Below are 24663 nucleotides of genomic sequence, written 5' to 3'. Positions count from 1 at the left end.
CCTCACTTCATGCATATGGGCCTAAAGGGAGGCAGTGTTCTTAAATGTTAAATGTCTGTAATTCCTGTAATAATGCAGACGATCTGAGGGAATGTTGAATTTGTAAAGAAGAATCTGGAATATTTCCCCCACAGTTGACAAAGTGAAGGATCCGGGCCGATGGTCTGTGTCGTCTGGAATGTAAACATCCTGTAACTGGTTTTGTGTCACTCGGTCGTCTTGCCAACGACTTCAAAACGTCACGGTGGCGAGACAAAAAGCAACAGAGGCATTGGTGTTTAGTTTATTTTTTTATTTTCTATAAAAAGAGATGAGTTTATTCAATGATCATAACAGATTGAATCAGAGACCTCGATAGACCACTCACATACCAAACGAGAATCGAGGAAAACGTCTGAACACAAACCCCCCCCCCCCCTCCCAAAAAAACAAAAACAGAACAAATGTAACACAAAATAAAATACCTGAATAAAGCAAACTCTGGGCTGAGCTGCACGTCAGCACATTCTCTGTAGAACTCATGGCACATTATGTCCAACAGTTACTGTGGGAAGGAAAACAAAACAAAATGGCTAAAAAGGAATGAAGTTTTCTTTTCTTTACCCTTTCAAAACCAGTCTAATAATAAAAATTATATATTCATATATGGTTGGACTTCATAGAAATAAGAAAAGGTGACTTAAGCACAGAAACAAGTTCTCCTGAAGTCGTGTTTACTCTCCTCATCAATAGAATACGTATCTACAGCGGGAACATGCCTCCCTGCACCACACAAACACACACACAAACACTAAAGAAAAACACACACACACACACACACACACACACACACACTTCCCAATTTACACACTCGCACGCTCACAGACTCAAAACGCTAGTGTGGCAACTTATCTACCTAAAATCTGCCGATTGAACAAAATGAGAAAGTCGTCGTGTTTACACTCATAGAAGTCCAGCTAAAACTAAATTTAAAACCCGAATAATGAGAACGGGTAAAATATAAAACGCGGCTTTTTTACGTTTTTTAAATTTTTTTTCCTTTTCCTTATTTTACACAAAGTCGGCCCCGCCCCCTGCCCTGGCTCCTCCTCCTCCTCAAACCCCGCCCCTATCCGCTCCTTCCAAGTGTAATCGTGATATAAGCCGACGAGAATCGCAATACAATACAGGCACTCGAGAGAAAAACAAAACAGAAACACCAGTGGAGACGGCGCCGGCCGACCGGCCGCACGTCTCACTATCAAAGAACGAGAAGAAAGAAAGAAACCGTTTCTCAGCTTTCTCCATTATCTTTTGTCTCATTTTGTTTCGTACTGTCGCCCGTCTGCCGGCCAGGAGACCAGACTGGACCCGGCTGAGCTCCTCCTCCTCCTCCTCCTCCTCTGACCAAACGCACTCAACTTTCATTCAACAGCGACAGAAAAGTGTTTGTGTGACTGTCTTGACCTCTGACCCCCCGACCTACACCTGCCTCAAACCGACCCTGCGCCACCGTTCAGGCTCCGGCTCTCCTCGTACAACTTTGTCCCACTTATGGTCGTGAAATTAGACTCCTCCCCTTTTCTGCAGTAGCCTCAATCCAAACAAATACAGGAAGAAAACTTAAAAACCGAGTCTGTTTCTGATAAATACTTGCTGGAACTATGTTGATGCATATATTAGGGACTTTCCTAAGCTTACCTACCATGATTTGGGGGTCGTGACCTTTAGCATAACTGATGAGGGGCTGTTTGGCATAGACAGGTGGCGGAGTGTGTCGGTGTGAAGGTTCAAAGGAAAACAGATCCCCAATAAACAGTTATTGTAGTATAAGAAAATACTTCTTTACAGTAGATACTAGATGATGAAAAAGGTCTGCGCTGCCCTTCCTCGTCCTCCTCCTCCTCTTCTTCTTCACTGTAAATGTTATTAGTTTGTTCAGGCCACAGAACAGAAAAGGTCTGTATAGGAAAGAGGCGTAAGGCAAAATGTACCTTCTCTGCTGAGAAATATACACATTTACAGTATGGAAGTTGCCCCCAGAAACACCTCGTGTGTTCACTTACGACAAACAAAAAAACAAAGAGCCGACGTAAGCAGCGAGTCTCCTTCACCGCCGCAGACGAGCCGGCGGTTTGGAAAAAAAAAAACGCCTCGCCGCTCGTCTGTCAGTACGTCATCAGAGCATGGTTCAGTTTGGGCGCACACTGTGTGAGACACGTGTGGCGGCTGCCCAGCAGGGGTCCGTTTTCTCTTCATGGGGCAGGTCAGTGTGCAGTCACACAGCATGAGACCGCATCCCCCCCCCCCTGTCTGCTGTACGTTTGGTCCAAGGGGGGGGGGGGGGTGGAAGGGGACAGGGGACAGAGTGAGCTACTAGACTACCCGTCCAGCTGTTTGTACTCCGTCTCTGAGGGCTCGTCAGGTCCACACACACACACACACGCACGCACAGACACACGCGCACACACACACAGTCCTCGCCCTTCAGTACTACGTGGTCGCCGGTCTGTCCTTAGAGAAGTTCACATCCTTAAGTGTCTTTTCCTCCCATTTCGTTTTTGCAGTTACGTTTCAGTTCCTCGTCCCCTCAGAACAGGTTCTCCTCAAAGATGGCCATTAAGTCACTTTGGAAATTCATGTCAATGGTCGCCGCCATCTGGAGAGAGAGAGAGAGAGCGAGAGAGAGAGGGGAAGGAGAACAGTTGAGTGTTTGATTTGACACCGTGTAAGGCTGAACAACATCTGGAAGCATCTGGGAAACACTGACGCCACACGGAGCGACAACACAATCATCTCACCGCTTCTCGCCTCCTCCTCTCCTGCTCTCGGCGGCGCGCTAGCTCCCTCTGTTGGTCTAATGGGTTCTGTGTGGAGGGCTGAGGCGGCGTGGGGGGCTGGGGGGGCGGCTGGACGACGGCGGGCTGTGGCTCCGGCTGCTGCTGCTGCGAGGGAGGCTGGATGTGCTGCTGCTGCTGCTGCTGCTGCTGTTGCTGATGCTGTTGCTGCTGCTGCTGCTGCTGCTGCTGCTCCAAGCGCCTGCGGGGCTCCTCGTGCACCCTCCTGCTAGGGGGCTCCATGATGTCATCGTCATCCCGACCCCTGAAAAACATTCAAACCGGGAAATTTAGAACGGAAATCCCTCTCACCTCGCGGTTGGAGAGATTCTGCAGTTCCACCTGGAGGAAAAGCTGAGTCAGGAGCAGCTGAGGGTGTTCATCTTCAGATCAATAATGATTAATCTATTACTTAATCAATAGCATTCTTTTTAAACAACCGTGTCTGTGTGTGTGTGTGTCTGTCTTTAACATGAATACACACTCACACATCTCAGCTCAGACCATGTGGCTGTGGCTTCATTGTTGTGTGGTTCTCCCATTTGGCCACCAGGGGGCCCTTTACATCACTTAACAGTCCAGGGTTCAGCGTGTGTTTAATTAGCGCTGAGTGGCTAGTCTAATTAAATAAGAAGGTAATTTAATAAACAAGGTAATTTGTGCCCCGGCCTCATTACAGGCCGAGGCTGTGGTGTCCTGCAGTGCCTGAAGTGAACACAGGGGGGCGTCAGGTCTACACCAGGTCTGCCTCACCTCACATGAACATAAACCACAGAAAGACCCGCAGGAGGATCTTTACACTGCTGCGATAATTAAACACACACACACACACACACACACACACACACACACACACACACACACACACACACACACACACACACACACACACACACACACACACACACACACACACACACACACACACACACACACACACACACACACACACACACACACACACACACACAATCATCTGGATCCTTCTTACCGTAGTTTGTCCTGCTCTCGGCGAATCCGATCTTTCTCCGCCTGCTCCGCTTGGGCCTTGAGGGCCTTCTCCCGCTCTTCCTTCTCTCGGGCGGCGCGGCGGAACTGCTCGAAGCTGTCGCTGGACGACTTGACTGCAGACGAAGGTGCCGACGTGGACTTTTGTGCCAGACTGGCCCAGGAGCCCATGTTCTTCAGCTTCACATCCTGACAGGAAGCAGCAGAGGAACATCAGACGCCCGTCAACGTCAAACGGATCATTTTCCAAATTTCTTTCCGATTTTAAAAAGAGGTTCTCACACCCACCTGTACCTTTTTGGGGGCAACAGGCGCTTTGGACTCCTGCTTGAACTTGTCCTTGTCCTGCAGAGACGAGGGCGGCCCACTGGGCTCAGAAGACCGGATGACGGGTCGCGAGCTGTCCATGGGCTTCACATCTGCACGCGCACACACACACACACACACACACACACACACACGCAAGGTGTCAAAATATTGTCCAGCTTCTCGCCTTTTCTCTCCATTTTCACACAGAATGAACAAAATAACAGAAAGGCAGAAGCAGTGAGACTCACTCTGTTGGCCGTGACTGGGTTGAGAGGACTTGTTCTCCGGGTGTTTGTGGTGGTCCGGTCTCATGGCCGGGTTAAATGGCTCTCTCATCACCGGGGACGGGGGCAGCTTCTCCTCCTTCAGCCCTCCTTGGTTCACAGGGAGCCTCTGCTGCACAGGGAGTCACAGTCAGACACACACAGGCACTCAAAACTGGCAGACAGCGGCTTTCCTCCTCGTCCACGTGGGTTTCTCACCTTCTTGGGCTGCATGTTGTGAGGCGGCGACTGGTGAGCCACAGGGGGATACTGGGGCAGCTGTGGTGAATGCATCATGAGAGGGGAGGGGTTGTCCCTTAGGAGAGCCGCTAACAGAAGGAGAAGGGTGTAAGTCGTAGGCGAGTCACACACACAGACGTGACACACAGATGACCTGATCTACAGCTCACAGGCGGGATGTGCTCTTCCTGCACTCACCTGTGTTGTAAGGATCAGCCTTGGTGTGTCGAGGGGACGGCTGCTCCTGCTGCTGCTGCTGCTGCTGCTGCTGGATGAGCTGCTGTGCTTTGTTGGTTGACATCGTCACCTTGTGTTGTGACCCCTGACCAGCAAGGCCGGGACCCTGCTGGTAGCTCAGCTGCTGCGGCAGCGCCTGCGGTTGCTGCTGCTGCTGAGCGTGCTGCATGTGGCGGCTCTGGTGCACAGGCATCTGTTGGGGCTGGGCCTGATGCGACGGGGCGGGCTGAGCCTGCACGGGGAGCTGAGGGGGAGGCAGAGTGGCCTGGGCAGACAGTTGAGATTGTGCCTGGACAGACTGCAGGAGAGACGACTGTCCGGGCTGCTGCTGCTGCTGCAGCTGGCGAGTCTGCGGCTGCAGCGGCTGCATGGGCGGCGGCTGGCGGCTTTGCTGGAGCTGCTGCAGGTAGAGCTGAACCTGACTGAGAGGCATGGCAGATCCAGGCTCCTCGTCGTCTTCCAGCAGCATCTGTGGAGGTTGGGAGGACAGCAGGCCCTGCGGCGTGAGCGTCGGGGGGGACATGGGCCGCTGGTGCAGCGGCTGGGGCGGGTGGAGGATCTGAGGGGGGAGCTGGTGCTGAGGTGGTGCTGCTGACTGAGGCTGAAGCTGCTGCTGCTGCTGTGGCTGTTGTTGTTGTTGTTGTTGTTGTTGTTGTTGTTGTTGTTGTTGCTGCAGGGTGGGCTGTTGCTGAGGAGGCGCTGGTTGCTGCAGGGGGGGTTTGGGAGGTAGAGCTGCTGCCTTGTGACTGGGCCGAGAAGGCTGCTGAGGCAAGGAACTGTGCAAGGCTACCAGAGGACAAACAGGAGGGGAAAGGAAACATGGATCAGATGTCACAGCAGTCCGGTCAGACTGAATAGAGCTTCATATACATTTATATAAACAGTGAGAGGAACGGGTTTGTCACATTAGTCTGGCGTCTCTTCTGTGTTTTTGCTGTTTTATTTTGAAATCAGAGGGTCGAAATGCTTTAGGATGTCAACAAATTGCCATTGTTGAAAGTTGCGAAGGAAACTAATGAAGTATTCATGTTAAAATGTAAAGAAATGCAACATTTTAGGCCGAGTCTCACCTGGAGAAGGGAGGACGGGATGCTGGTTGAGGAAAGGGTGCGTATCCGGAGAGACGGGGCCAGCAGCAGGATGGGCGTTGAGGTGTGGAGGCGCGGGTGAGGAGGAGTTGCCCGTGTGGTGGGACAGATGCATGAGCGGCTGGCCGAAGTGCGGCAGCGAGTCGAAGCTGTTTTCCAGCATCTGGGACGACTCCAGCGCCGTGACGGGCGGAGCCATGAAGCTGACGGGAGACGGCTGGTGCTGCTTCATCTGGATGCTGGGCGGGAGGCCGACAGCCGGACAGTGCAGGCCGGGCTGAGGGGCGGGGCCGCTCGGGACAAGAGGGTGCGTTTTCTTACCCTCCTTCACCGTATGGCTCTTCTTCTTCTGCAGTTTGGGAATCATTCCTAAGGGGGAAAAAAAGTGTTTTAGCCACAACACAATTCCATGACGCCTGCCGCAGTGGTGTAATGTGGAGAGAATGACAGCGTCTCACCTGTAACTTCAGGTTCACTGTCCGAGCTGGAGCCGCTGCTCTCTGAAGACGAGCCGGCCTTTTTGGAGATGGACATCGACTCCATCGGCTTCTCAACTGCAAACAGCAACAGCAAAACAGTCAAACATCTGCAGAGCAACAACAACAACAACAACAACAACACCTCACTGACTGACTGAAATGACTGAATAACACACTGGAGTGCAATCAGTGCGGGGCCAGGGGGCTAGCTGACCTGCAACTTTCTTCTTCTTGCGGAGGCAGGAAGACACGTATCGCTCCAGCTCACGCAGAGTGGAAGGCTTGAGCGTCTCAAAGTCGATCTCGATCTCATCGGGGTTGGAGTTCTTGAGCGAGGGCTCTCTGGACTGGATGATGTGCACCACGCGGCCCAGTTTGTCCCCAGGCAGCTTGTTAATGTCCAGACTTAGCTGTCTCTTTTCCTCATACGTCATAGGCTTGCACTTCTCCCCCGGGACAGAGGAGCCAGCTGTCCCCAGGTCGTCCTCCAGTCCAGGCACAGGCTGCAGGTTGGAGGCGTGGCTGCTTTTCATCGACTCCTTCTTACTGCAAAGGGAAACACAAACAAATTCAGTATTGTGTGTGTAGCAGGAAATACACCAAGATAACTTCCTGCTCTAACTTATAACGACTCTGACAATGATGGAGCAACTAATGAAAGAAGGAAGTTTCGATTGAAGATGATACATGTAGATGATGAAGTCTGATGGCCTCACCTGGGCTTCTTCTTGGGAACAACCTCCTTGCTGCTGCTGTTACTGCTCTTGGTCTTCTTAGAGAGCTGAGAAACAGGTGGGGTGTCTAGGATCTCATCCACATGGGCAGACATAGATCCTTTCTTCTTATGCTTCTCTTTCTTCTTCTCTTTCTTTTCCTTCTCTTTCCTCTTTGGTTTGCTGGCTTGTGGCTGAGACAGGGCAGCCAGCTGCTCGTGGACAGCCTTCAGCTAAGATCAAGAGAAAAACAAAGAACCTCAGCAATGGGAAACTGGGATGGGACCAACATCTGAGAGACACGACACGCCTCTGGTCACCGACCTGCTCCTGGAGCTCTGCCAGCCTCTGGGCTCTCTCCTCTTCAGAGTCGTCTGTGGAAGACTCCGACTCAGACGATGAGTCGCTGGAACTATCTGACGAGGAGGTGACGCGGCCCAGAGGAGGCAGGGGCTTGACGGGGGCGGGGTGGTGGAGTGGGGGAGCTGGAGCAGAGACCAGGGGCTTGTTCTCAGGCTCGTCTGGCATCTTGGCAAAGCGCATCTCAAAGACGTCCTGTAGAAACGAGGAGACAAATCAACTGAGCCAAACGTGTGGGGTTTGTGAAGAGAGAGAACATGCATATACGGTGTGATGACACATTCAAATGGCTGATATGAAAGGAAGAGAACTGAATTCACCTGTAGCTTGCGTGCCATCGCCACCACTTCATGGTCCGGTGGATTGTATTTGTAACAGTTGGAAAACATTAACCGAACATCAGCGGCAAACTCCTGCGGTTCCCTGTATTGTCTGTTCTCAAGCTTGACCTAGAAACACATGAAGGACAATGAAATTACTCGCGAGTCGATAAATCCGCCTTAACACCTTTACGGACACAATGTCTCCAACGCACCTTGATGGAACTGAGGTCCATTGGATGCTTGATGATATCGTGGTAGTCGTGTAGTTCCAGTGCGTCCACGTCCACAGGTTTGTAGAACGGCCAGGCGTAGGCAGAATGCTTCTTGGAGAGCATGTCCCGAACTAGACTTGCGCAATAGCCCATCTGATCCTGGGGTTTGGGGCTATGGCCTCCACTTGGTCCACTCAGTCCCATCCCCATACCCATCCCCATTCCCATCCCCATTCCCATCCCCATTCCCATTCCCATTCCCATCCCTACCCCCATTCCCATTCCCATTCCCATTCCAATGCCCATACCCATGTGATGCTGTGAGTCTGGCGCTTCCTTCTTTATCTGTTTGGAGGGTCGGGTACTCTCTCGCCTGGGCAATGTCTTCCCAGACTTTGATTCTGCAGGGGAAGACTCATTCAGCTGGTCGTTTGCTGTGGGCGTCGTAGTGTCTGCTTTCCTTTTCTGGCTCTTTCTTTGCTGCAGTGGTGAACATAAAGAAAACGGAAAAATGGGGAATAAATAAAGGGTTAAACGGAAAGAGCCAAGCCGAAGCATATCCCACAATCCCAAGCGTCATCTGCCTCAGCCGGTCGCACTCACTTTGGTCATGGGTACAGTGTTCTGCAGGATGGGGGCAGTGCTCTGGATGGACACGGGAGGGAGGGAGGTCTGAGCGAGGGGAGGCACAGAGGTCATGACAGGAACTTGAGGAGTGCAGTCTGGTTGGCCCAGGGAGTACGGCGCTCCGAGCTGGGGGGCGTGGCTGGGTAACGTCGTGGGTATGTGGAGGGGCAGCGGCTGCATCATGGGCTGGGGCGGTAGCGACGGTGGGCCAGGTACCGGTCCTCTGGTCTGCGGCCCCACCGAGAGGTTGGACAGGCCGCGCGTTTGTGGGGTCGTGGGCGACGTTTCCATGATGGGCCCCGGTTTCAAGTTCAGACCTTGTTAAGACACACAAACAGAACGCTTGGATTAGGACCCCGTGGCACAGCTGCAGGAAAAGGTGCCAGCCTGTGCGAGGACCGGATCACACACCTCCTTCTCGGCGGCCCCGCCCTCGTCCTTTGCCTGTCATGACAACAATCTCCGTTTCCTCTTCAGGCATGTCGGAGACCTTTTGGAGGAAAGCCTTCTCCAGAGCCTCTGCCATTAAGACGATGTCATCTCCAGGCTGCAGGGGGAGACAAACACTCTCAGAACAAACAAAGGCATAGACATAACATCAGAGCATAGAGGCCTACATGAGGAGGCTCTAACAAACATACAAGCAAACCTTATTTACCTTATTGTATATGTAGCAGTTGGTAAACATTGTGTTGAAGTCTTGGATACATTCTTGGGCGTTCCAGTAGTAACTGTTCTCAAGCCGTTTCTTGATTGTTCCCATGTCCATTGGAGTTTTGATTATTGTGTAGTAGTCCTGAAATGATCACATACATGTAATCAGTCAATGTCAGCAAACCACACAACAGTGGAATGTGTATGAACTCCTGCTATTTGCAAGAAATTATGCCTCAGTGTGTCATTTTAAACACAATATAAGATCCGTAGAAGATGCAGATGCTGAATAATGTGGAGACAATGTGAATAACGTCAATACTTACAGGCAGGTTAAGTTTGATAGCGTCTACTGGAAGGTGGAAGGGCCAGGCAAACTGGTGCTTCCACAGGGTTTTCAGTACCACCTTCAGCAGGTACTGCAGCTGATTGGTCTGGCGCTTGGGCCTGCTGGGGTTGATGTACTCTGGCGGCGGGGGGTTCAAGCCCAGGTGGGCCTGCCCCTGGCCGCTGCTGCTGCTGCCCGACATCTGCGCTGCGTCCAGGCCGTCCCCCATCCTGACAGGGTGGGCCGTGGGCTCGGGCCCCGGAGCGGGAGCTGGAGCTGGAGCAGGGGCAGGGGTTGTGGTGTTGGCAGGACACCAGTTCAATCTTGGCCCCGGCACAGACTCCACTGACAGAGCACCGCTGATCCCATTGCACTCCTCACTGGACTCTCTGCAGAGATAAGAGAGCAAACGCTGATGACACTGAACCCTTTAAACTCAAACCACAACCATTTACTCGCGATTACAGGTTTGTTGACCTGGACAACATTGTCTGTGTAGCGTCCTTGCCCAATGCATGGAGAAGCTGTTCTGACTGCAATTATAGTGTGCCTGGGTCTCTGTTCCTGGAGGAGGATGATAATCAATCAACAGTCTTTGTTCTACACGTGTTACTGTGCTGGAGTGAAAAAGCCTCTTAGTCACTGTTCAATGTTTACTTGATCAGTCCAAGTGTGTCGGGCAGCTTTGTGGTTGTACCTCAATCAGAATCTGAAGATGTAAAGAATTCAGTATCAGCGTCTCTGAAACCAAACTAATCTATATTATAATACACAGTCGGTGATAAACACTACATCTCTCACCATGCATACCTTATGTTCTACTAATAGTGTAAACATGTACAGTCTCACTATCTCAAATCAAACACATTAAGAAATGATCTCTTGACCTGTTTGCACAACTGTACAGATGATTGATGGTAAAGCGTGTATAGTGGAGTGAACATGTCTGTCTATGCAAAGGAGCATGGAGGCAGCTGAGTCTAGTGGCTGTAAGGTTTTTGTGGATCTTTATCTGCCCACTCTATCAGCAGACCTGGGAGTGTTTAGGGATGTGGCTGGACAAGAGTGGAGGGTGGGGGTGGGGAAGTGGCGTCATCTGGCCAAGGAGGGAGGTAGTGTTCCACAAGGAAGAGCTCACCCTCATTTCTACATAACGTCCTCCCCCCAGGCTACGAGTCAGGGACATCGCATTCACAATCCTCACACAGGCCGCCAACACAGACACAAGGCCAAACTCTAATCTAAAAATACTTGATTAAAGTTTGAATGAACGAGAGAAAAAACCTGGGCTCATCTGAAGGCCTTGCAGCTGGAGGTGTGTTGGAAACAACGTAGACTTCCCGGCTCACGCGCTGAAATTCAGTCCCACAATAGGGCCTCAAAGATACACACGCACACGTTATGGATTTGTGAATAACCTCATTCTTGATGAGTCACTTTCTGAGAAGAGGGAAACAGTTTGCATACCACATGATCACTGCCTTGGCCGCCCCGAGGCTCCGACGCAGTGGAGAATCTGACTAACTGACCAATATGTTGAACGACAGAACCAAGGAAGAAACAGCCACTAACTGCCTTACAGACTTAAGACAAACAGCAATGAAGTTCCATCCAAAAGTTTGACATGATGGCAGAACGGGAGCTGGAGGTTGACACACATGTATTACCTGCCACCGGTTCTCGCATATCTTAAAATAACGTCTACATTTCCCGGCTCAACATCGCGTACTACTACCGATTAGAAACGTTTGAAAACAGTGTAACACGCTAAGCAGGGAGTTTTAACAGGCAAAGGTCTCGGTGTGATCGGTAAGACTTGAAGATCTCTTAAGAAGAGAGAATGTTACGAGCTGAATGTCCTTCACACTCCTGAGTATTCAAAACAGAGAACACTTCAGCAGTTCTATGAGCCACTGACTTAATGTCGGGCTGTCCTCTTCCTGAGCAGACTGAGAGCTGTCAGTGCCCGTTGTCACGACCGCAGACTAACTGGTCTAAATCGATCTTCTCTCAAGCTAACACAGGCAGCGCTTTTAGGTCAACCCTCTGATAGTAGAATTTACCGGATTATGTCATTTGCTGAATAAACTTGTTTTCTGTAAATCAACTTACACTGGCAATATGTAGGTCTGTTACCAGTAGATCAATGTTCCAATCCAATTATTGGATTGGAATACATTTTTTTTGACATGCGTGCCAAAGTACGGTGTGACTAAATCAAGACGGTGACTATTTTGATGTAGATCCAAGGGAGACACACCTTGATGACTCCTTAGAACTGCTGACTACCTTTGCCGCAGGTCCAATATTAAAACTTACACCTTAATATACCACAAAGACGCAGATGGACACCAGACAACGCATCGTCCGCAAACTACTATGGGCTTTAACTATCTGAAAGATACGGCAAACCTACTTCAAAGCAACAGTCTGAGTGCTGAGAGTGCAGAATGTGTTGGCTCGATCAGGTCACTCATTGGATCACTCGGCGCTTCAAAGCAACACAACATGAGCCAAGAGATGTGCTAGCTAACAAGCTGGAGCCCCCACACACAGTCACACAAAGACTGACCTGGACTCAAGCTAAACATCAGAGTTATAGAGTTATACAGATTCTGCAAGAGGTTTACACTTGGTTCCTTTGATTAAGGTCAAATAAAAGCTTATGATGGACAAATTTAAGGAAATAAGAGTGCAAATCCATGTTGTTTAGTCAAAGACACCTTGAATAAACAGTAGATGACCTCGCCAAACTAGAATAACAACTTCTTAGCAAGTTAAATAGAAAATGCAAAATAATGTGAAAGGAGATAACTCTTCCTCGCATGACTAACATGTGACCTGAGCCATGCAAAGCGCAACAACGTCTTTACTTCTGTCCATCAGTTTCAAACTGTAGAAACTTAGCAACCCACTTAATGATTAGAAAATGTATTTCATAATAAACCACGACAAAATAGACTAAAGGGACGCCTCAGTTGAATCGTCACGTTAAGAAGAACACCAGTGTATTTGTTTTCCATACTAAAACTTTTTCATCTCTCTATTGACAATCTGTGTTCCATTTGTTGTGGTATTGTGATGATTTGCAGCTTCAATGATTGTATCTCCACTTATTATTCGATGTGAAGGTAGAAAATAATTTGTAATTTGTTTTTATTGTCATATCAAAACCAATGCTATGCAAGTATGAATTAAATAAGAAGCGTATTGTGAAAGATCATTTTGTTATTGGTAGGATGTAGGCGTGAGGGTCACCACCAGAGGATGAGTTCATATGTTCATTCTCCCTTTTAGTTGTAGTAGTTCTGCCAATGACCTACTCCAAGAGAAACAAAACAAAAGGACTCACAAATCCTCCATCAGTAATGAGCTGAATGACCTCAAAATCTCACAGCCTGGAGTCTCTAATCTGCCGGCTGTGATCCAGGTGTAACTACAAACAAAACCTGCCAGTTTGTGACTTTGTGGCACAAACTGGAAGGAGAGAAAGTGTTTTGTACAACTGACTCAAAAGCTTTTTCCTACCCAAGCCTTTGGGGACACAGACGCGGCCAATCTGAGCTGAGGCAGCATCTAGGAGGAACGTTGGCAGGTACAGTGCAGATGGCTGGGGTCACCAGACAGAGCCACGGCATAAACAGCCCCAGAGCCAGCACCAAAAGACACGTTCCACAGGGACAAAGTCAGAGACTGCTAGCCACAACACCATCCCTCTCCAGCTGGACTCCAGTGCTGCACGACCCAACGTCTCATCCAATACACACACTGCCAGATGGTCCTCAATAGCTCATTAACATCAGCGACAAGCACACTCGCAGTGACAAGACATTGGCATTGGAGGAGAGTAACCATGACAAGTGTAAACAAACTCCTATGAATACAGAAACAGAAGCAATATGCCCATCTGCAAAACGGTGCCTACGGTACAGTCGGGAGTCAGAGTGTCCAAATGTCTCCCTGGGTCTCCTCTTAGACGCCGGTTTGTCATGTTGTGCCTGCTGGTGCCCCTGATGGCACTCTGCTCACATTATGTCCCACAGCCAGCACATTTGTCTCAAGCATGGCACTGCCATTTCTACTACTTCTTGTCAGTTCTTTAGCTGTTTCATTTTCAGCTAACCTTGTTTGTGGAAAACCTTTGGTGTTTTTCACTAAATCGGATTTTGTCTCCAAATACGACAGGATTACACTACTTTATACTCTTCCCCCTCAACTTGTTGGTGATGTATCTCGTTACAGCAAGGATCAATTCTTGGCTGGTCTCTTCAGACTCTTGGATCTTATATCACCATGAAAGGCATTTATGTTAGCAAGGTACCCAAGCCAATTTCCTGTCACTTGATATTCTCTGTATCATCAATCATCAAAATATATGGCCAACAACACTGTATTAACAATTTAACCAAACAGCTTTCTCTATTCTACTACCTTTCTAATACCAGATCAGACCGCATGTGTAGCAGTCATGGGGAACAGTGGGAGACCATTAACACTGACTTGACCCAACTCAAAGGTACAGTAGAGAGAATGCTGTAGAAACTGGGGGACTCTGGGTCGCCAGGATTCACTGATGAGCCCCTCATAAAATGCCATGACATCATTGTTGACATTCTGTTCCCAAAGTGACATCATTGTTGTAGCTTTGCTAATGCCATTGCCGTCTACATAAGTAAGTAACACCCAGGAGGCTGCACTAAGAAAGGGCGAAGGGGGGTGCCCGCTTAGGCACCCTGACGTGCTAACCTTAGTCTGTCACCACTAAAGTCAAGGCAATCTTCAAGTATGTGCTCGCACAATGGATACAAACATCTTGTGCCGTGTTCATTGAATCTTAGCTAATATTAGTCAATGATCTTGGACACTTTATCTCTCTGAGCCACTTTGGTTCAGTGTTTGTGGGCTGGTTAGTTTAGAAGTGCCCTCACATTGAGAGTTGTACAAATACCATCAAGAGCATTCGACTCAGCACTTATACCGCTCTCAAGTACTTGCACTTGGCATCTGCAAATTAGTGGGTGTTTCACAAATCACATATTAATCTTGAAAATACATCCGTGTCTACTATCATTTACCTGTGTGTGTGTGAATACCTGCAAATCTTGAATGCCAGAAAATATTCGATTTTATATAATAAGTGGGATGCTAAAACGCAAAAAACTTTTAGCCAAAAAGTTCCCACACAGAAGCTGGAATGGTTTTGTCTGCACAGTGCTGCATACTATGTTGGGAGCAGGGAGCCTTTTGGGGACAGGAGTTACAGGCTCAGGATACTTAAACACTGCACTTATTTCACTCCAAGAGCCAGATTCTTCTTAGAAAGCCTTTGATTTCCTATAAACTCATCAGGTTCACACGTCCTGAAAGTGGGGCACGTCAGTTCAGTATTGCAGGTATGCAAGCAGCTCGTGTGACGTGACTCAACTGGTTCTTTCAATTCTGGCAATGTGACAAGTCTAAGTGTTTGGGAAGTAGTGGGATTATAAGGACTACATAATGAATTAGGCTTAACCATTCTCAAGAACCTGCTGCCCTGATGTAAGAGCAATGTCGGCATGTGAGACTGATCCAAGTCAGCAGCAGCCACAGACAGGGGGTCAATCAAAGGGTTCACTTCCTGCTGCTGCATGTCCTACATCCCTCTGAGCTCTGGAATAACAGTTGACCTTTAACCTGGACATACATCACTGCAGACTGCTCTGGAATGTTTGGAGGGGAGGAAGTGAGCTCTGGTTACTAGTGTGGGGGATGTTCAGCCCACACCAAGAAATCTGGTCCTGTTAGGAGACTCACAATGGCCGTCATAAAAAAGAGGACGTCACAGAAAGATGTCTGCATCGACCACGAAAGTAAACTATGAATCATTCATGTATTGGGGCGGGTGTCTAATTCGAGACTGCAGATTCCACTTTGAGGTCCGTACAAAGTGTCAGAAAGATGGCCTGTGTTTTGCCTGAAAGCAAAAGGTATAAATAATTAATGTCAGCACAGTGACAAGGCCGAGAACACCACTCCCTGCTTATTCACCTAGCCTCTCCACTCCTCTTTCATTAAACCCCTTCACCTTCTCCAGGGACAAGCATCTCTCTAATGCAACGGGTTACTGTACGTATCGATTCATTCTGACGCTCACTGGCTCCTGTGCAGCGGCCTCTTTAGGGTTTCCATTTCAGCCATTCCCATAGAATGATTGGTTGGTGTGTATGTGTGTGATTCTTGTTCCATGAAGCCGATTTGGTACTGACCAGGATCACTTGCAAGAAGTGGAGCAGATTCTGACTGCGTTTTTTTTTACAGAACATGAATGATAGAGATTAAAATGTTGATGATATGGTATAAGACGGATCAGAAATAAATAGTTTTTATGAACCAATAAGGCGAGGTAATGCCAGGTGACGTCCATTATCCCATAGTGAGTTCTCTTGTTCTTTGTTAATTGTAGACTAGTTAGATCAGGGGTGCCCAATACGTCGATCGAAGGTAATGTGGGTAGATCGCATGGCGTTCAAAAAATAATAAAAAAATAGCCTATTGTTAAAAGTTAGCCGACACTGCCAAGTGCGCTGGTAACGGCCACACTCGGCAACGGCACACTCGCCCCCCGTCAATGAAAATCACGGACAGCACCCCCCCGTCAACGAAAATCATAGTATGAGGACTGTGCAGTGAGCTGTAAATCAACAGCAAAAAGACCCGAGTGTGCAATGTCCTGTACATTAAACGATTACTATATTTGCAATGGTTTAGTCTCTAGATGCAACCTTTGTTTTCTAACTGCTGGCATAGAGTCCAAACTAAGTTATCCCCCATTCTTAACAAATGGCTGTTGTTTTGTGCAGTTGTAAGGCAATGTCTTCAATGTCATGACAAACCCTGGAGTAAATGGTGCAAAGGGGAGGTCAGGTGAAAGGCTTGGCCTTTGGTTGGGCGTCATGCAGCATTTCACCATCAATCAAGATGTGCATTTACTGGTAGAGATCCAATAGTGCTTGGGGCATATCGGATCATGACTGGGGACAAATAAAATAGACTCATTCCATGCAGAGGCTGAAATCCTGTATGAAATGCTGAATGCCACAGTAAAGGGTCCAATTCTCATGATAACTGACAAAATTAGAAGCCATGTTCAATATTGTACCTTCTGTTAGTATTACAGCATTCTAGCAGCATTATTTCAGCTAATATGACATCTTCTTTCTTATTCAGATGCAGGATTTTTAATGAAGTATTTTCTGTCCTCACTGACTGAAATTTGGGGACATTCTGCACGTACTGGGAGCAACAAGCAGAAGAGCTGCTCCTGCAGGCCTTTGGCCATGTGTTGACTTGAATCGCTTGCTTTACAGTTACCATTATATCGTCCTGCAATGGATTTCATCCTCCCAGTAACACTTTGTTATTTCTACCACTTTGTATTTGGCTTGGACTTTCACTGCCTGCCTTGGGATGTAACAGAACATTCTACACTGGAATGTGCAGAGTTCTGTTCTCCAGAGTCAAAGAATACTCACGCAGCTAGCAAGTAGCATCAGCTGTGTTCATTAACAACGGTTCATTAATTTTTGTGCCCCTTATTCGAGGCTTTAGCCCTTTGACCCTGACTATGTCGTATGTATATGTATGTCCAAATGATCAAGTAAGTAGGTGTTTTTTTACAGAACTGTATCAACGGCCTTTGAGTTTCTAAAATGGCATATTTCTAATCCAAGCCACTTAAGAGCCATAGAAATTTGAATTAATTCAATTGATCTCCATTTAAGTTGATAGTGTTTTAAAGATGTGTTCATCTTCAAAGAAATAAACAATAATCTATGAAATCTCCAAATATAACAGTTACTATACCAAGGAGAACCATTTTGATTCAATCTGCCTCATGGATATAAGAGCAGCTGCTCTTCATTCATGGCAAACCAGAAAAGTTCCTCCAGCAGTTATGAGTCAGTGGCTGAGCACACAAACTGGCTCACACAGACGCACCATGACTCAGGCACATTACAACAGGAAAGGGCCAGAATCTGCATGGTTACACTTCCAGCCAGTAAGTCAGCAAGCCAAACCTTACCAGGAATCCTTTCAAAACCCAGGCCACAACACACACACTACCCCACTCTTCCTCTACAGCTCCCCTTCCCCCACGCCCCCTCTCTCACCAGGAGGTTAGTTTCTGGTTCCTGGCTGAAATCTGGACAATACAAACTGCAACACAACACTAAAGGCATATTTCCAAACAGGCCTGTTGTTCTGGGGTACATAGGACTACTAATCATGTTAACAACATCATTCCAAGTAAATTAGAGAGCCATAAACTCTCCACTTTACCCTGACCAACAACATTTTAGCATGTATTTCAATTTAATCTATTTCCTCTTTGTCCAGTTGTAAGGGCATCTGTGAGTGTGTTAAGGAAGTTAAAGTTGTGAGGTGATTCTATCCCATCTAAGAGCTTTACCTTTTCACAGAGACTGAATGTGCTATTTTTTCCAGAAGGGCGTCCAGTTTCTGAAAATCCAGCAAATCGTTTGACTTGGCATGCATCTTGTAATCCATTTATGATATCCGTCCAACAGAAACAAAAACTAAAAACAGGGACAAAAGATTAACACAGAAGTTTGCTTTTCCTTTTCTCGCCTCTGAAAAAATGGGAGGATTGAATCTTCTGGCTCCAGTATGTATCCTAAGATCCCACCGTATGTGATCGGTAATCCTTAGTCAAGTCCCAGCCGAGTTAGAGAGTGACTGTTTCAAGAAAAAAGGCCTCGACCTGGTAAGAGTAGAACCAGGCGGAGAAGGGAGGCTGTGGAAGCCTACAGCCGGCAGGCTGTGTTAGCTGTGAGAGCCGGTCTTCTCTCTGCCCCATCCCCCCCTCAGCAGCACAACAGCCCAGTTACCACAGGCTCTGCGCTCCATTGTGTGTCCTCTTCAGGGTCCCCCTTCTCAAACGGACACCAGCAGCAGAAAAGAGGGGGATAAGGATAGGGGAAGGAGAGGAGAGGGCCCCGGTAAGGTCTAGGAGCGGCGCTATATTCCTCTTGCTCGCTCTCTCTCTCTCCCTCTCTAACACAGGCAGAGCAGCATGCAGTTGCTCAACAGTAAAAATGGCTCTGCTGCTTCCTCATTCAGCAGTGCCTCAGCCCACACACTCCTCCCTCTACACGCTCATTCCACCCCTCCCCTCCTTCAACATCAATAGCTTGAGGTTCCTTGCTCTCTCCTCTCTCTCTCTTTCTGTCTCTCTGTTACACCTTTGGCACCCCACCCCCTTCCTGTCTCTCCTTTTCGCCCATTTCATCATGCCCCACCCCCACTCGCTCTCTTCCTTCACACTGATCTTGTATATGCCTTCCCCCACTAATTCGAGGCCTCCCTTATGTGCCCCCCCCACCACACACACAAGCAATGTAGCACTCGTATTCATATTGTGGCTGGACTAGTTCAATACAAAGAGGATGCACCAAGAGTTTGTCTAGAGATGGAGGGGAAGGGTTTTTTATAGGGACAGATCTCTTATCAAACTCTGTAGACACTGACGGCTATTAATTATCAGCTAATTTAGCCTGAAAACACATTTGAACAACACTGCAACATCAGTACAAAAGTAAGTAGTTTAGTAGTCTGTTTGTGCTTCGAAATAAATGTGTCTGTAATTCAAATAATTGTTTCAAAATAGTCATGATGCACAAAATTACCAATCACAATAAATAAATAAATTATTGTCTTAATCATAGTACAATCGCAATTATAAAGTGCATGTTAACGTCCGTAGTGTAAAGGTCAATGGTGGCGACAAAGGAGAACCAGAGGGCAGGCTTACTGGAGGACCCCCCGCTGGGCCGTCCTCCAGTAAGCCTGCTCATGACATCACAGTGGTATCTGCTCTGGCTGCAGGGAGTGTAGAACTCTCGCAATGCCAAGAACTGGATTACGTTCGGTATCTGTTATGCTTTGCTGCCTGGGAGAATGGAACTTTACCCGTTGAACTTTAGACATGCTTTTTGTTCAGGAACATTTCATCAAGAGATCCACCACACCATCTGAGAAGACTAGTAGTACTGAGGAGGACAGGAAATGTTGCCAAAACATAAACAGACAGATTTCTATTGATACTACCTGGGTAATAGCAACAAAAGGGCCAAAAGAAAATGTGGGGGTGCATGGTGGTGGAGTCAGTCAACATAAGGAGAGCTGTCAGGCAGGGATCTCACCTCCAGATAACCATCTCAAAGAACAGATGTGATGGAAACAGACTCTAGTTACTCTGCACCAATTATCCAACATGTGGCCTTTTAGCCCCAATAAACTCTTCAAATAAACTCATCAAACTGCAGAAGACACAACATGAGTAAATCTATGATGACAGGGGTTTGGTCTTGCGTGTGCACTGCCTGAATACGACTTTAAACACTTCTGTACTTGGAATGAATGACTGTGTCCCCCACAGCATGACAAACCAACCTCACATTACAAGCATAGCTACTCAATATATAATGCCAAAGGCCGGCTGACCACTGACCTCTGTCATCTCAATCAATCGCAAGTCTAGTGCGCCCCACACACACACACACACACACACACACACACACACACACACACACACACACACACACACACACACACACACACACACACACACACACACACACACACACACACACACACACACACACACACACACACACACACACACACACACACACACACACACACACACACACACACACACACACCAAATTAGCCACGACCCAGGAGACTGGGAGACAGAAGAACCACAGTCTCCAGTGTAAACGTGTCAGGTGACCAGTGAGAGCTCTGCACAATATTGGAGCATGCATATGAAACCAGCAGCATCTCCTCTGTACTGCAGACCTGCTTCTCCATCCACTAGCCATATGCACCGTTCCCAGAGACAATACAGCAGCTGCCAGAGTGACAAAGCTGCAACCTACAGCGATTCAGCAGGCCAAACCAATAGCCCTGCGCTAGGAAGCAAGGGTGGGGAGGGGGGGTCGTATTCGGGCGGGGGCAGGGGCGGGGGGTGAGGGGAAGCGAAGGAGCGGCTTTTATTAAGGCTGGGGGGTTGGGTCAGCGAGAGAGGCAGCAGTGCACACTGAGATGAGACTCAGCGAGGAAGTCTGAGGCTGCTTCCATTAATCATCAGAGGACCAGAGCAGCTCAAACCTACAGGGACCTAGAGCAGAGAAAAGAGCGAACAGGCAATTTGGCAACTTGAGGCAGTGTGTGTGTGTGTGTGTGTGTGTGTGTGTGTGTGTGTGTGTGTGTGTGTGTGTGTGTGTGTGTGTGTGTGTGCTGGAGTTCAACTCACAGCGAGGATGATGGAGATGTGCCGATATGTTTTTTTTTGTATTTGTTTTCTGTGTATTTAAAATGAATGGAATGCTGCACGCTGCTCATGTTGAGTCAGCAGCACCAGTGTGTGTTCTGGTCCATCAGGACGATCTGTGTGTGAGCAATTAGGCATGAAATCATAACTCGTTATTGTATCCTGTTTTCCATACTATGATTGGACAGCATGTGTCTGTCAATATGAGCAACATTCCTCCAATTGCCTCTACATGTGGCAGAAACATCGTTCAGGCGCCTGGCGTGGTTAATTTGCATTGATAAAGAATAGTAGTGGGAGACATGAATGGAATCATGTCACAAGAGTTGTTAATGACACTGAGACTGCTTTGAGAACATATTAAGGAACAGTATGGGTGATGGGTCGAGCTGGGGTGAAGTATGGGGGGGGGGGGTTACAGTTACAGGAAGGTCAGCAAATAAAGGTGGAAACGCCCTTAAGGGTGCCATGGGGGGGGGGGGGGGGCAGTATCTTCAAAACAAACCATTTTAAAAGACTTGCTTTTAACATTGAGTTTCTAGTTCATCCAGTTTGTTAAGAGCTGTTGTCTTCCTTTTCGGTTTGTCTTTGATTGTTAATAAACTATTCAAACTATTCAAACTATTTAGCCCTAAATATTATGGTCATTTACTTGGCCTGATTGTTTTGCTTTTGTTTACTGCAAAGCACCTTTGTTTGGAACAATGCCATATACAAATACAGATTATTATGGCTACGTTCTGCTAGGGGTGGGGCAAATCATTGGCCAATCAACATATTGTGATACCTTCTTGCTCGTACTAAGACAAATGTGTTTTGAATCCTGTTTGAATTCAGTTCTGTCTTTTGCCAGTTGGCTGAAGTGTAGATGGCTCCTTCAGTGATATTCAACAACCGAAACAACCAAATCGATCCAGTCTCAAGATTGAGGTGAAGGTGGTTAACCTCCAAAACGTGTTTTCACAGCCCAATCTAAATATCTGCCCCTACCTACTTGAGAAGACAAAAGTGACCTTGAAACTGTCAGTGCATTTGGTTCTGCCTCACAACAGATGGGGGTTATGTTGGGAGACTACTAGCCACCCCATCGTCATCAACCACACTCATGTAACAATTTATTCTACATCAGTAGATTAACGAACTCAACACTCCAAGTATTTGTCTCAACTGTGATTAAAGGCACAATGCATTCAAGCCATAAACATGCACAAAGTCAACAGGCGCCTGCTGCTCTCCAAGTAAACATCAGGTGTTGCATAATTGCAGAATCAAACAAGTCTGCCCATTGAGGAAAAGCACACATGGCTGAATAAACTGGTTTACAATTGCATAATCTAGGTCCGTTCCACGAAACACACATACCATGAAATTTGTAGATTTCAGGAATCGCTGTATAGTTGAAGTACAGTGAACGTGAGGCTAAAATGTTTGATACGAGGACAGTGGGCAAAATGAATCAAGTGAGTATTGACATCAAGTAGGAACGAAGAATTTCATATCTTGAAATACTTGTATTTGTAACATGTCCTGTTATGGCTGCAGTAAGTCCCATGGCACTCATCCTAATCATTCCAAATGGATAAATGAAGCTCTCGCATGCACCAGGAATAGATTTTGTTTGCTCACTGGTTTGTTCCAAGACCACTTACTTCTCTTCACTCGGAGGTCATTCACAACTAGGCCAAGGTTGGCGTTACCATGGCAACTAAACCAGAGAGAACAGTAAGAAAAAACTAGTAATTGAAGCAAGGCAAGAAAATGATGTTCTTTAGCAGGGGACGCGATAATAACCAAGACAACAGACAGACCAGTCTTGGAGTGAGTGACATCACACGCTACTGCAGTAAAGACACAAACACACTCTTTACATTCTACCTATAACCTCAATTGTATTTGTCAGACTATACAGTATCTTAACAGTGCAGTAGATCCATTTTAGTGAGGAAAACCTTCATTATATATTATCAAGAGCGTGACTGATGGCTCAGTGCTGTTGCTTTATTGTCTACCTGATATCTGCGTGCCCTTTGACCCCATGTGTCCTCTGTATTTACACAGTTACATGGCGCTTATGCCTTTACACTTCATCTGACCAATGACATTCATTCAGCTCCAGCATGTGTAGCTCTGGGTGATGCATTCAGAAGACATAAGGATGATGGCAAAAGTAAACATGGGTAACCAATGGCAACACATCTGGAACTATTAACCAATCATGTTTAAAGCACCGGCATTCCTTTAAGCTTTGTTCACCAGAAAGAATGGAAGCCAATCAAGACAGACACGTGATTTCAAGTAATGTCATTACAGCTACAGTGAGTTGTAATCACACCGGCAGCCATGACTCCTGCTACTACATCCATTATAAACCATTACCAGAACAACTATGACTCAAGACAGTAACGCGGTGCAGAATGAGAGTTCCTTGATGGAGCAGAGCAGCAGTATGCTAAGTAACGGGCCTCTGCATGACAAATCTGAGTAATCAGTCGGCTCGGCGCCACTGCTTTGTGTCTACTACATCAGCCAGCCACATGTAAACATCCCGGACACACACACCTCCGTCCGGGACACGGGACACGGCGAATATAGCGCCAATAACTAAAATAATGACCGCTGGCGAGAAAGCATCGGCGGAAGAGCCCAGATCCCACAGTTAGGCCACAGGGCACCTAAATGTTGCATGGGGTTTCGTAATGGACGTCAGCGCCGAAGCAGGACTGGGAGCCTTCACAGATACGCGTGTTGTTGTGTGCGTGTGTATTCGCTCGGGTGAGGCGCTTTGTCAAATGGACGCTGGATGTCCTTTTTGTGTTAAATGCCCCAGTGAACGTATCGAGCCTCCGTCTGAGTGTGCGCCATCATCACCGTGACGGCGTCACCGTCTCCCACAACACAAGACAGTCGACGAGTAAGCTAACGGAACAGAAGCTTCACAGGTCGCTCATAACGACATTTGTTTGGTATTTGGACTAGTAAATGTGGCCAACAGTAGACGAGGCAGGCACGGGGCGACACAAAGCCGCGCCATGGCTCCTTATTGTGTCTTTTGATAGACAACTGCCAACTAGCTTTAGCTAGCAAGCTAGCTAACCAGTTAGAACAGGCCGTCGTGCAAGTGGGCGCCGGTCATCAGCGCGACGTCTTAAGGCTTTAAGCCGCCGGTAACGGGTCTCTTACATTTTATTATAACGGTTTACCGGGACGACACAGCTGGTGAAATAATGTTGAAACAACGGCGTTTACCTGGGGTTTATCAGGTGGCCAGGCGCGCGGGATCTTTCTCTCCGAGGATCCTGAACACCTCTCGGTATCGGTGACGTCACGCGTAGATTTCGTTGAGGACGTAAAGTGCACGTCACACACAGCAGCGTGAGCGGCAACTGACTGAGAGAAGCCACTTAATGCCTCGCTGCATTCCTGGACTGGACTGATTGTCTAAATTATGGCGACTATTAATTATTGAAGAATATACTTTTGTGTTGAAGGTTAACATACCATTGGAATGAGTCATTAGAGTCACATACAGATTGTAATCCTAATATCACCCTTGATGACATCGGCATTGCTGAAATTTACAATAATCACGACAGATCATTTTTGACACAATCATTTAAAGAATTAGTCATTAGTCAGAATATAAAAGTAAGAAATAGGTTTCCCTGAAT

At 47.5% G+C, this 24663-nt stretch overlaps 1 protein-coding gene across 4 annotated transcripts; it reads right to left on the bottom strand.

The window, feature by feature from the left end:
• Nucleotides 1-275: 275 nt before the first annotated feature.
• On the bottom strand, nucleotides 276-24335 carry brd4 (bromodomain containing 4). Of its 4 annotated transcripts, none has more exons than XM_076143965.1 (19): nucleotides 24242-24335; nucleotides 9656-10046; nucleotides 9334-9471; nucleotides 9087-9222; nucleotides 8652-8992; nucleotides 8049-8528; nucleotides 7834-7962; nucleotides 7478-7708; nucleotides 7157-7386; nucleotides 6655-6986; nucleotides 6420-6515; nucleotides 5944-6330; nucleotides 4835-5659; nucleotides 4616-4725; nucleotides 4382-4529; nucleotides 4113-4243; nucleotides 3808-4013; nucleotides 2781-3081; nucleotides 276-2638 (listed from the first exon to the last, which is right to left on the bottom strand). In XM_076143965.1, the coding sequence occupies exons 2-19, from the start codon at nucleotides 9884-9886 to the stop codon at nucleotides 2570-2572; spliced, it is 4521 nt and encodes a 1506-aa protein (XP_076000080.1). In that variant the 5' UTR covers nucleotides 9887-10046; nucleotides 24242-24335; the 3' UTR covers nucleotides 276-2569. The 4 variants fall into 4 exon arrangements, with proteins under 4 accessions (XP_076000080.1, XP_076000078.1, XP_076000077.1 ...); XM_076143963.1 differs by lacking the exon at nucleotides 24242-24335 and adding an exon at nucleotides 18107-18854 and having other exon boundaries at nucleotides 4382-4526; XM_076143962.1 differs by lacking the exon at nucleotides 24242-24335 and adding an exon at nucleotides 18107-18852.
• Nucleotides 24336-24663: the final 328 nt, after the last annotated feature.

This window comes from Genypterus blacodes, unplaced genomic scaffold, assembly GCF_046128005.1.
Source record: "Genypterus blacodes isolate CSIRO-AG114 ecotype Tasmania unplaced genomic scaffold, CSIRO-AGI_Gbla_v1 ptg000028l_1, whole genome shotgun sequence".
NCBI lineage: Eukaryota > Metazoa > Chordata > Actinopteri > Ophidiiformes > Ophidiidae > Genypterus > Genypterus blacodes.
This window is presented reverse-complemented; position numbering and strand designations above follow the sequence as displayed.

Excerpts from the sequence above, each read along its gene's own strand:
- brd4 (XM_076143962.1), bottom strand. The coding sequence starts at position 18,204 with ATGGATTACAAGATGCATGCCAAGTCAAACGATTTGCTGGATTTTCAG. Across the intron at positions 7,387-7,477 it reads TGGCAGAGCTCCAGGAGCAG|CTGAAGGCTGTCCACGAGCA; the intron begins GTCGGTGACCAG and ends TCTTGATCTTAG. Across the intron at positions 2,639-2,780 it reads AGAGGAGGAGGCGAGAAGCG|ATGGCGGCGACCATTGACAT; the intron begins GTGAGATGATTG and ends CTCTCTCTCCAG.